A 13,446-nucleotide genomic window follows, 5' to 3' on the forward strand; every position below is an offset into this window, starting at 1 on the left:
AAGCTCAATTAAACTTCTTTCAATCTCCATAAATAATTAAACAAATTTTATAATTCAATATATAACCAAACAAAGCCTAAACAGCCATATTCGACACGATTCAATCCATTAACAGCTCCATTCACAATCATGAATCAACACACAATAGATTGTTTTCAAAACCAATTGAGCAAATTTACAATGAGGATAAATACAAAAAAAACTTCAGCAAATACAACCGAAGAATAAAAATTCAAAACATAGAAACGGGCGAATTATACAGTCATAAATAAATACAAAAGCACTGCGCTTTGCTCAAGTGAATATTTGTTTGTTGCACGATAGACGTTACATCGAACAGGAAAAGAATTCCTGATTGTTTTAAATAAATATCACTACAAATAGATAAGTATCAAAACGTTGCAAATAACTAGCAATCGTTAATCAGAGCGTTACGATATTAGGCACAGGAACATCCCTCATCAACGGATAATCCTCAGGTAGTGTGAGTAATGGCTCATTTCCCGATAATCCTCTCAATGCCAAAGCTAAAGAAAATCCTAATGCTCGTGCTACGGGCACAGCCACTGCATTTCCTACTTGTATGTATCTGACAAACATCACAACAACAAATGTATTAAAACTCTCGAGCAAGAGCCAAATGGTTTCAACATAACATAGTTGTAAAGAAAATATTTTGATCAGAAGCAAAAGAAGCTAGTGGCAGACTATATCAGAAACATTTTATCTGCCTAATTGATCAGTAAATGTTATATATACCTTTCTTTTATTGGGCCAAGAAGTTTATAGTAATCAGGAAAGCCTTGCAGTCGAGCATTCTCACGGATTGTAAGAACTCTATCTTGAAGCGGATGCAAAATTGCCTGGAGCGAGTGTGTGTAAATAATATTGAATGCACAAATGAAGGAATGTATATATATATATATATATATATATATATATATATATATATATATATATATATATATATCTGTGTGTGTGTGTGTGTGTGCTACCTGGTTATGAGGCTCTGCACGGGTAACAACAGTGGGCACAGTTTGATCCCACCACAAACGCCCAAATGGCCTGCACATTTTGGAAAAGAAGTACACGTTAATAGCATAAAACTTCGCTTCACTAAGTAAAGATTAAGCATAAAAGATAGTTATTGTACTTCGATGAAGTTCCTCTAACAAACGTCATAGCATAATCAGGAACCTGCAATTAACAAGTCTTTGTCAGGCACCAGCAGGACATTGTTTTGGAGAACGAAATGATAGATATTACATAAGAAACTTGAATAACAAAATCATACCAGAGGCTTCCCTGAAGTCACCTTTTCCCTTTCTACATCAGGATCCCACTCAACTTTGTTATCAGCACGAACTCTGACACCTGGCAGGTCCCTAAAGTTTGCACCCTAATAGCACAAAGGACAATTTCGAATAAACACAGTTTCAAATAAATAAGGCATTATTTAGTTGTAATACCATATTCTATTTCTACAACACAATAAGATGAACATACCTTCTTTTTAGGTATTCGACAAACACGTTCGTAATCATCCTGATTTAGCTGCAGGGGGCGATGATCATACAAATCGTGTTTTACCACTTCCAAATTGAACAATAAGCTGCCAGGCATTTCTGCATTGTAAATGAACAAGAAATTAAAAGTAATAATACCAGCATCATATTTTATGTATAATGACTTGGAAACAAAATATATATGTGCAGATAGTATACGTATTCTTTGCTACTTGAAAAAATTGAAAATCAAAGAAAAAAGCAAAGAACAGCTCACCATCCCTTCGTAGCCGAATGAAGCGCTGGAATTCAGATTGTGGCTCCAAATCATAAGGCCTTTCATCACGGTTCTCATCATTATCAACCTAAGTCACATATTTTTAAATAATGAATAATGGGATGAAACCTAGGAAAGTAGATAAGTGTGAGAAACTTGAGTTCTGCTTACAGGAGGGAGGTCGGATATTGCATCTTCGAGAAAAAGTTCCTTTGCCAGTTTGACTTCACGACTTGCTTCAAATCCAACAACATTCCCCTACATTTGAGAATGGATAGATTTACAAGTACTCAAATTAGACCTCAGAAAATATCTTTTACAAGCAAAAAAAGTAGACACCAAAAAATTCCTTAAGAAATTAGCAAGACTTACTTCAAACTCAGTGGGGGCATTTCCTCTGGCCACAACATTATGTGTAGGCAACGGGTACTGGGGCAGTCTCTGTAGTGCAGAAAACAATTGAGAAATGAATATAAGAAAAGCTAGTCTAAGAAATAGTACTTTATACATGACAATTCTTTATAACATCATAATGTCAATACCAAAGCAAAAATAGAAAAGGGCAAATGACGTCACCTCTGTGGGAAGCGCACCCCACATGAACATTCGCATTCGAAACTGAGGCAGTCCATAAGCACCAGCTGCCATCATACCCATCCTTGCTTGATAGTCCATCGAGAGAAGTCTGCCTAGTGCGTATCTACCAAGAAACCCCCCCGCAAACCTCACAATGTCCACGACATTTTCCATCAGCACAAATTTTGGCCTCAAGAAGGCCACAATATCCATGAAAATAGATAATTGTTCATTTTTTTGGTCTGCGAGAGGATTCTTTGTATTCCTAAACCTATTAAAGCCACTAATCCCTTGGCAGGGAGGGCCCCCACATAAGACATCAACAGTACCCTACAAGGCATGAAAGCAAAATACCAATTACTCAAAGTAAAGTATAATAACTTATGTGTTGGCATAGAGCAGCAAAAGCTTACAGGTAATGGCAACATCTTGGATTGGTTGCCTTTTGCAACATATTCTTTCAGCTTTTCAGGACAGCCACTAGCAAAATAGCATTCATAGACACCTATTAGAAATGAAAATAATCTTAAACAGCAAAAGGGTCTTAGGTTTTATATACCTTAGGCCTTCCAATGGTTCCCAAGTGTCGTAATCTGGACCATAGCCTAACCAACGTATCTAAAGAAGTTAAGAAAGTAAGCACAAATTAAAATATGTAACGCAAACATATATATAACTTGTTCATCAGCTCAGAATAGGTAAAAACAATTCATCTTATTCCATTTATAGCATATGAAGTGTTCAGAGCAACATTGACACGAATCATTTTAACTCAACTACCTTGAAGTGAAGTTTGGGATTTCCAGTTTTATTCGGGTCACCATAACAAACTGCCAGTATCTCATCAACCTCAAAAACTTCAGAGTCTTCTGCACCTGCTTCGTCCTCTTCATCTTCATCATCATCATCATCATCATCATCATCATCATCATCATCATCTTCAGTGTCATTCAACACTCCATATTCACGAGATGAAAGCTTCTCCCATTCCTTAAGTAGATGGAGAAAATCATCCGCGGATTCATTTCGCACCTATTTAACAAAATTCCATCATCTATTTTTTAAGCACAAAGATGATAATTGGTCTAAAAAATAAAATAAAACAAAATGAAAATGCACCTGTGTTTCTGGATGATTTAATCTCAAACTTTCACAAGCATATTCATTAATATCCACGGCCCATTTCTACTCATAAGAAAAGGAAACAAATGAAATTAGAAATGATCTATACCTTGAATAACTTTATTTTGAAAAGACTCATAACAATCAAAAGAATATAGGTACACAATAGATAATATCCTAGATGTTTAAATATGAAAACTTACAGTAACAAGCTTCACACCACAACTGTTAGCACCAAGGCAGAGCCCAGTGGACATTGCACCGCATCCAGAGTACAAGTCAAGTAGGGTCCTCTCATTGTTGAGTTCAGGCACTTCTCCATCAGTATCACTAGAGATAGTAGAGCCGGATTCATCACTACTTGTGGATGTATCTGCAAACAAGAGATCGTTCAAAGAAAATGAGGTCTCACTCCAATTTTTCATTAATTACAAAAAAAAAATCATGAATACAATCCATTCAACATCAAAGTAAACCATAATTCATCTGAAAAGGTAAAAGTACCTGAAGGCAAGCTTACAAAAGAAGAAAAAGGAAGCAAATACTTCTTATCACAATAATATTCACATGTTGATTTGAGGGCTTCCTTCACATCAATGTCAGCCTGTACATAAGAGACAAAATTAACATGCCACTCTATGCAGAAATGTACAAGAAAAAGGAAAAGGTTAAATAAATGGCGTCAGCATACCTTTAATGGTAAGATTTCAATTTTAAGTTTCTTTACAAGACAACTAAGTGGGTTGTCATCCTTAATATCTGAAAAGAATACGCACTTGGTATCTATAAGGTTACCACAAGCTTGGAGAACCTATTACACATAAGATAAACTCTCTCAGAATAAAAAAATACTAAACCTTACTGAAAATTTAAAATGGCATTTTTCTTTGAAATGTCTTACAGTGTCACCACCCCTGTAAAACCACTGAGCTGTGAAATTTTTCGAGCCATCTAATGCTTCAAAAATCTCGATAATCTTGCCAATGTAATTGGGTTTTCCCGGTTCACCCTAAATCACAGAAAAATACATTCAGGCACATAAAATTAATATAATGCTAAAGCTTTGATAAAATAAAGGCGTAAAGAGAGTCGTATCACTGAAAATGTTAAGGAAAAAGAGACTTCGAAAGAACCAGATGAACACTCACCATAACATAGGCATCATCTTCGAGAAAATAAATCTGCCCATCAACCTCCGCTTTGAGAAAGTGGCATCTAGCTTGCACAACTTCCTGCATTAGTACATAACACCAATAAGATAAGTTATACAGTACGATTTGCTCAAAAAAATATCCTCCGTTAATTTCCAGAACATGTGTTTAAGAAAAGAGTTTATTGCATTTAGCCCCTTGTGTTATTTCAAATTCTTAGAAACTCTCATTGTCGTAAATATTGGCAAAAACACCCTAATAATGCGTTTTTATAGCACAGAACCCCCTAAAAAGTAATTATTTTAGGGTTGTTAGCTAAAAGTAATTGAATTATATGGGGGTTTTGCTGATAAAATAATCTGGAAGTATACAACAATTACAGAAAATACAGGGGTGCCAAATGCAATAATCCATAAGTTATGAAAAAATGATGGAAAATGTTAGGAATATATTAATCGATTGGTAATACCGAGGTCACTTCATCAATAAAGCCTCTGCTTTCTTACAAATTTCTACAATAAAAGAGTATTATTTTTTTAGTGCATACTCATACTCACATAAATGTCCGGGCTGTTTCACGACACTATGATATAATTGCGCATTATCGCATTTAGGTAATAGTATTTAGATATGCGATGACAGCTGGTACTCTTCTTCCCAACACCGCTTACTCAGAATTTAACTCAATCCAGTCTTGTAAAATCAATTTAGCCTACATTAGGTATTTTGATTTCTTCTCTAATAAAAAACAAATCTTGGAAAACTAATTGAATATATATTTTATATATATATAAAAGACACACGAATTGAACAGCAAATGCAGATAAATGATTATAATAGATACCATATTAATTTTCTGGTAGCGATGGGGCCACCTCTTCCTTGCTTCGTCTGCCGGCACCGGTTCACCCAAAAACTGACCATCTCCCTCATCATCACCCTCTTCCTCTTCTTCATCCGGTTTAACTTCCCGAACCGGACTTTTCACCTTCTCAACGGTCTGATCCACCACAGGAGCCGCCGCACTCTCAACTTGTTCCTCCTCCCCCACAAAATCACCGTCAGATTCCACCGCAGCGGACGATATGCGCTTATTTGACCGTGAATCCTCTTCCATCGCCGCCGGATCCGTCTTCACCGATCTGGACTTCCTCTTAATCGCCATTGTTAGAAGCTGAACGGGAATGCAGCTTTCTGTATGTATGTATGTATGTATGTGTGTGTAATAGTGCGTGTTTGTGTGTAGATAAGCTGTGTGAGTATTTGGGGGGGAAGAAAGGGGGTTTGAGGTAGGGTTTTTAAAGGGGTTTGAAATGTTTTGAAGAGGCGGATGAAGGGGCGGGAGAGTGGAATTATGAAATATGATTGAACTGGATTTGATAATTGCTTGGAATCCGGTAGTGTACGTTGGTAGGGTATAATGGGTATTCCGCCTTTGTTCATTGTCAAATTTTATTTTCATTTTTGTATTTTCAATTTTGCTTATAAATATTAAATTTATTGGATTTAAAAAGAAAAAATAGTGTTATATTTTTTAGTTTATTTTTTTATTTGTAGGAATTTATTTTATTAATTTAATTGTGGATTTGTTGTAGAGAGAGAAATATATTCTTCAATTAGTTGCCAAATTCGCAAGTATTTCGAAATTAGTTAAAATCTTTTGAAATCCTTCTCACTATTTCCTAAAAAAAATTATGTTTATTATAATTTCAAAAACTTTTGGAAAGCAAAATTTCAAAACTTCTTTAGTTCAAAGTTCAAACATTGACTTATAATCATAGATTATGATGTTGAGTAATGTAATTATATGATCCTAATATTATCTAATCGATCGTAATTTGATGATGGTAATTTGTGATTAACCCTAAATCCTAATAACTTAAATAAATAAAGGCCATAAGCATGCAAATGCAAATAATCATAAATATAGACCCAAATATTTTAAAACCTTTTTTCACAAATTTAAAACGGAAAACAAATCCTCATCAAGAACTCGATTCCATTCATCAAGGACAAAAAATTAAGAAACCCCTAAACCAATGTTCATTGAAGTTAAACTTTCAAACTGCAACAATCACCATTTAATAGTCTCAAGTTGAATTCGAAGCCACATCAGCAATATTAGCCACGTCAGCAGCATCGGATGGTTCTTTCGTCGAGTCGATGCCTTGTTTGCTCTTCTTGTCGTTTTTTTACGCTTCTTGGTCGTAGTAGCTTGATCAGGTTTCGAAGCAATTTCAGAGATTGAAAAACCGGCAACCTCAAAGATGTGTGATCTTTGAGGAAGCAAAGCATTTATGACAATTACGTCGACTCCTTCATATGTCCAAACGCCTAATTGAGCCTCTCCCTTTAGTCCGATAGCAAACCAACTGAGGCCAGCAGCTGCAATATCTACCGCACTTGAATCCCACCAGTTGCCAGTTACGCGAAATTCCTTTTTTACCCATTCTCCCAGCTCCTGAAATCTATCCTTTCCAATTGGCGGCTGAAACGTAAAAAAAGATAATCGTAAATTAAATCAAATCAATCATATTTGCTCGATAAATAAGGTTAAAGTCTATCGAGGAGTGCATGCCGTGGTCCAGAAATGAGCATCGATATTGCTTTTGGCACAGCAGTTTTTGTGTCGAGCATAAAGAAATATTGTGCACAGAGTAACTGGTGTTAGATAGACCGTATTTTTCAAGAAATCTTCCGTAGCAAAATCCACTCTTTAAAGTAATTTTCAAATTTCAAATCAAGTATCCGAATCTGATGTACCATAAACGTCTATATGACGGCATTCAATCATCTTGAGAACCAGGTAAAAGAACAAAAACATTACTTATATATAGTCTAGCTTTCACACATTGTGAATCGAAGAAAAAGTAAGCAGTTGACAGAGCATAATGACGGTGAATAGCATACTTTTAAATGACCACCAAAATGTTTCTCGGACATTGTGCCAGCATTTTCCGTATTCCCCAGATGCAAAGTAAGAAGCGGAGAAGCCCATACTGTAACGTAAACGGAATCTACCGATGATTCTTCTATGTCCAACCTCAATAGTCCACCAATATGAACCGACTGCCCTGCCTGTCAACGTAAAGTAATCAAATATAATTCAAAGTATATTTTGCTGTAACCGACAAAAGTAAGACACAAATAAACCAATGGCAGTTAAGCAAGATTCCAAATTAGTACTTAATAAACAATCAAATGAGAAGGAAAACAAACTTTGATTCTATAAGTCATCGGCTTCAACTCCTTCTGGATTCGAATTAGCTTATGCTCCTTATCGGTCAACCTAGTCGATATCTGATGAAGATGCAAAATATCCGGAGTATCAAACAGCTTCGCTTTCCCAGGTAGCAAACCCTCAACCCTCACAATTCCCAAGGTTGTACCGGGCAACAGTGTCTCGGTTAATCGATTCGCAGTCGCTCCAACACATTTCGCTACTGCATTAATCAACGTGCTCTTTCCGGCATTCTGTGCACCAACTGCCCAAACATTCCCTCTTTCTCCTGCTAAGTCAACCACGTGATCAACCAGATTCTTGATTCCCCACTCTCTTACAGAGCTGACCAAGTGAATGCCGGTCAACTTCCCTGCCCCAGCTTCCCTTGCTCGTGTGCGAAACCAGTTTTCGAGCCCTGTCGGTGAAGTATTGCTAGGCAAAAGATCAATCTTAGTCACCACCAAAACCAGCCTCGGTGTATTCCCTGGTTTTCATTCCTTCCATGACTGTTCATTCTCGTCGATTGTCTTCGAGACTAAATCGACCATCTTCTTAGGAAATGAAACGTCGAAATCGGCTGCATCCACCACCAGCAAAACCACAGTCCTTGCCCCGATAGTTGACATCAGCCTCTTTCCAATGGTCTGATCGAAGTCGAAATCAGGCAACGAGTTCTCGACACTCGGGTGGGCCACACTTCCGTGGTACCTCAAATTGTGACACCTGGAGCAGACAATGGGCTTCTCACTAGCCTCCTCCTCATCCGGGCTGCCAAGATTTTCGACTCTCTTAGGCATTTCATCGAACACCTGATCTTCTGTTTCAAAATTATCGATCTTTTCAGCATCAGTGATCTCAAACCGTAACCCCTGTTTCGAGGGAATCTGATATTCCGGACTCATCGGAAATTGGTATCGCTTTCTTGAATTTCTTGTAGTTAGGGCCTTTAGTCAAGGGATTAACAAAAAAACCCAGGCTGCTTGCGATCAAAATCTTGCATATGTATACCGCAGCCCGGGCAAATGGGGAAGGCTCGTGCATTAGCTTCAGGGCCGGTTCTGAGGTGAGGCGAAGTAGGCAGTCGCCTAGGGCCCCCAATTTTTTTCGAAAATTTGGGGCCCCCAAATTATTTTATATACACTTTATATATTAGTAATTATTTTAAAAAAAAATATTATCTATATATAATATAAAAAGAGGATCTATGCCCTCAATGATTGACATGTGGCAAATGATGATGTCATTTGTCAAAATTGCTTAGTTGGAGTTCAATTGATGAGGTGGATTCTTCAATTGATTAGGTGGCATTTTTATTTATGGATGTTTTTAAGTTTTTTCCTATTTTATATTTACACAATCATTAAATAATTACCACATGTATATATATTATTTCCAAAGTTAATATTTTATAAATTCGAAATAAAAAAATTTTATTTAAATTTTCAGTATTTCAAAATATATTTATTGAAAAAAATTCATGAAATTCAATTTTTTTACGAATATTCAAATAATTTTCAGAAAAAACGTTTTTTTAAATATTAAAATATTAAAATAAAGGAATACGGTTTTTTTTTTTTTCAATAGTTTGGAATATTCGAATATCCATTCAATAAAAAAAAATTGGGATATCTGTATAAAATGAAAATATTAATAAATTAAAATATATTTCATAATTTTTCATTTGAATCTATAAATTTAATATATTTATATATATATATATATATATATTCGAATTTATTATTTTTTAATTAATCAAATAAAATATATAATAAAATTTATATTTTATTAATATATGCAAAATATCTTTATACATGGAAATAATATATATATATATATATATATATATATATATATATATATATATATATATATATATATATATATATATATATATATATATATATATATATATATATATATATATATATATATATATATATATATATATATATATATATATATATATATGTATATATAATCGAATTTAGTATTTTTTAATTAATCAAATGAAATATAATAAAATTAATATTTTATTAATATATGCAAATATCGTTATACATGGAAATAATATATATATATATATATATATATATATTCGAATTTATTATTTTTTAATTAATCAAATAAAATATATAATAAAATTTATATTTTATTAATATATGCAAAATATCTTTATACATGGAAATAATATATATATATATATATATATAATCAAATTTAGTATTTTTTAATTAATCAAATGAAATATAATAAAATTAATATTTTATTAATATATGCAAATATCATTATACATGGAAATAATATATACAAAATTGATTAAATTTAAATTTCATGATTTCATTTTTAATAGATGTTGATTTGTTTGACTTTATTAAGGAATTTAGGACTAAATAATCGGTCCATGATATTAGGAGTAAATAACATCAATACCTTAATTCCATAATTTGGTTTAGCTCATTAATGCATAAAATATATGTTTTCCTTAAAAAAAATTATTTACTTATTTAGAATGTAAAAGTTAACTATAAATACCTTCGACCCCAACTCATTCATCTCATTCTTTTTCCATACATTTTGTTATAATCACACAAAATCACGGTTCTCACCCTAATATTTTGGTTTTTTGTCTTTATGTTTTGTAATTGTATACTTTTTTCTAAGCATGTTATTTGTTGTTTATTGTTTATTTATATAAGAATCTAACTTATATTTTTGTTTTTGTTTTTTTTAGATTAATGCATAACATCGTCTGTGCCATATGCGTCGACATCCGCAAGTGAAAAGTCCTGCGATATTGTGTAGCATGCACGATATGATTCAACATTATTGTATGGATTGATTTTCACAAATTTTTACTTCTACTATTTCATATTTTGATTATACTTGATATGATTGTAAGCTTGGTTTCAATGAAGAAGAGGTTGAGGTTAATGCAATTGGGCATACAATAGAAACAAAATAATTCGTACATTTCTTGATTTGTAATAGAGATTCATATATGTTTCATTGCATATATTTCAATAAATTTTATTTTATATTTATAGATTTTTGTAACGATATTAATTTTTTCGTCCATTAATATTGTTTTTCTTGCAATTACCCTTTTGAATAAATTGAATTATCCTTACTTCTACGTAACATATAGAACATGCAACAGGTTCATCATTCTCCATTCGCAATTATTATTGTTATTGTTATTGTTATTGTTATTATTATTATTATTATTGTTATTGTTATTGTTATTGTTATTGTTATTGTTATTGTTATTATTATTGTTATTGTTATTGTTATTGTTATTATTATTGTTATTATTATTATTATTATTATTATTATTATTATTATTATTATTATTATTATTATTATTATTATTATTATTATTATTATTATTATTATTATTATTATTATTATTATTATTATTATTATTATTGTTATTGTTATTGTTATTGTTATTATTATTATTATTATTATTATTATTATTGTTATTATTATTATTATTATTATTATTATTATTATTATTATTATTATTATTATTATTATTATTATTATTATTATTATTATTATTATTATTATTATTATTATTATTATTATTATTATTATTATTATTATTGTTATTGTTATTGTTATTGTTATTGTTATTGTTATTGTTATTGTTATTGTTATTGTTATTGTTATTGTTATTATTATTATTATTATTATTATTATTATTATTATTATTATTAGTATTATTATTATTATTATTATTATTATTATTATTATTATTATTATTATTATTATTATTATTATTATTATTATTATTATTATTATTATTATTATTATTATTATTATTATTATTATTATTATTATTATTATTATTTATTTATTTATTCATTTTTACCTTTTGTTCTTTTTACTAAGCTGTAATATATTATTAAACTTCAATTCATTATTTTGGTATATATGCACAAGATTTTTTCTTAACCATATAAAAATATAAAATACTAAATAATATATGTGATATTTTAATAAGAGATCACCATTATCGTTCCGTGAGGTTTGGAACAAATAAATAAATTTTAGGAAAAAAAATATCATCTGTTTTCAATTGTTCTTTAAACCTCGCCTAGGGCCCCTGAATTCCTAGGAACGGGCCTGATTAGCTTCGTCGTAGTTTCCATCCCTTGTCAGAGGCAAAAGGGAAGAAGAAGAAGAAGAAGAATACTGGTTGTCTGCCGGCTGTGAAGAGAAGGGTGTGGTTGGAAAGAGGAATGGTAGAGATTTAGTGGGGTTTGGGGAGGAGTGAGAAGGGACGATTACAAAAGAATGGAGGAAGTTAGATACAGGTCTCGCGTATGTATGGGTGGTGAGGGAAAATGGGGCGATAAGCTTTTAAGCATCGATGGTGACAGATTTCTCACCATGGTTTCCGTTTTCTGCCTTCGTTATTCAGCTATCAGCTATGGACATTTTTTCATGCATTGAATTCTCATGACAGAGAAATCGAATGATTCTCTTATAAGGGCAATATCGTCCATTCGAACGTCACAACTTACAACAACAAAAACTTGTAGGGTAAATTACTAAAACCCCCTGAACTTAGGCTAAATAATGAAAAATACCCCTACATATCTGTAATAACCAAAATCCCCCTCTGATTAACTTTTGATCGGTTTTTTTTAACAAAAAATGTGTACAGTCTATTATACCTATGGGGTTGGTGTAAGACGGATATTTGCGGATCTGCCCGACAAGAATCTATTAGATAGTATAACCAAACGAGGCGTAAGAGTAAAAGCCAATAACGGTTATTTAACGTACGAATAGGCAAAGACAGAATTGAGTAAAAATCAATAGGTACTAACCGAAGATATAACAAATCTCGTCGATTAGTACGACGACCAAGACGCCGCAAGGGTAGTGGAAAAATGGGTTATTCCTCCGACGATCGTGTGCCAAGAGCGTACTCGAACGAGGATGTCGCACAGAGACGTGGCTACGTACGCCATACAGAAGATAAATGATACAGTTCAGTTGGAGCGTGCCAAACACGAGTGCCGTCCTCCTTGGCGACGAACAAAAAGATCTCACCCCTACGTGTAAGTCCACCCTTCTCCTTACCACTCCTCACATACTTAACCAACACCAGGTAAAAGCTTAATCCACCCATAAAAGCAACAAAAGAGGTCACAACGTACTGTGAAGCCCCCTTCACAAAGAGTAATGTTACGTCAGCCACAAAACTAGACAATGTGGTTAAGATCTGTGAATAAAACGAAAACAACAAACAATCAACAAACTAAACCCCACAATGAAAGTTATGAAAATGAATTTAAGACGACGAGTAAATTGATCAGTCGTCGGAAATGGAAGCATTAAGTGTCATATGATCGATGTTATTAACCGGACAGACTTGAGATATGGTAGAACAACTAACAAGTGATCAATTTGTTTTTTCAATTATAAAAAATGCTCTGTCGAAACTGTCCCGGAAATTATATATATATATATATATATATATATATATATATATACTTGATGGATAAATAAATTAAAAGAATTACTTTTAAATATGAAAAAAACAAAACGAAATAAATGAAAGGACTTGAACTTAATTTT

General features: G+C 32.5%; 1 protein-coding gene and 1 pseudogene across 2 annotated transcripts; both read right to left on the reverse strand.

The window, feature by feature from the left end:
• Nucleotides 1-149: 149 nt before the first annotated feature.
• On the reverse strand, nucleotides 150-5,966 carry LOC105956005 (DNA (cytosine-5)-methyltransferase CMT3). The gene is made up of 20 exons (XM_012979824.2): nucleotides 5,476-5,966; nucleotides 4,629-4,712; nucleotides 4,382-4,489; nucleotides 4,172-4,291; nucleotides 3,985-4,084; nucleotides 3,684-3,853; nucleotides 3,478-3,543; nucleotides 3,139-3,390; nucleotides 2,918-2,976; nucleotides 2,772-2,838; nucleotides 2,359-2,688; nucleotides 2,155-2,223; nucleotides 1,954-2,040; nucleotides 1,783-1,870; nucleotides 1,507-1,625; nucleotides 1,295-1,399; nucleotides 1,154-1,197; nucleotides 996-1,065; nucleotides 760-863; nucleotides 150-589 (listed from the first exon to the last, which is right to left on the reverse strand). The coding sequence occupies exons 1-20, from the start codon at nucleotides 5,794-5,796 to the stop codon at nucleotides 424-426; spliced, it is 2,529 nt and encodes an 842-aa protein (XP_012835278.2). The 5' UTR covers nucleotides 5,797-5,966; the 3' UTR covers nucleotides 150-423.
• Nucleotides 5,967-6,534: 568 nt separating this feature from the next.
• On the reverse strand, nucleotides 6,535-12,997 carry LOC105956007 (GTP-binding protein BRASSINAZOLE INSENSITIVE PALE GREEN 2, chloroplastic-like; annotated as a pseudogene). The gene is made up of 4 exons (XR_016030989.1): nucleotides 12,855-12,997; nucleotides 7,851-8,939; nucleotides 7,542-7,709; nucleotides 6,535-7,119 (listed from the first exon to the last, which is right to left on the reverse strand). The product of XR_016030989.1 is annotated as a GTP-binding protein BRASSINAZOLE INSENSITIVE PALE GREEN 2, chloroplastic-like (transcript).
• Nucleotides 12,998-13,446: the final 449 nt, after the last annotated feature.

Source organism: Erythranthe guttata, chromosome 4 (assembly GCF_056151865.1).
Source record: "Erythranthe guttata isolate IM_541 chromosome 4, IM_541, whole genome shotgun sequence".
NCBI lineage: Eukaryota > Viridiplantae > Streptophyta > Magnoliopsida > Lamiales > Phrymaceae > Erythranthe > Erythranthe guttata.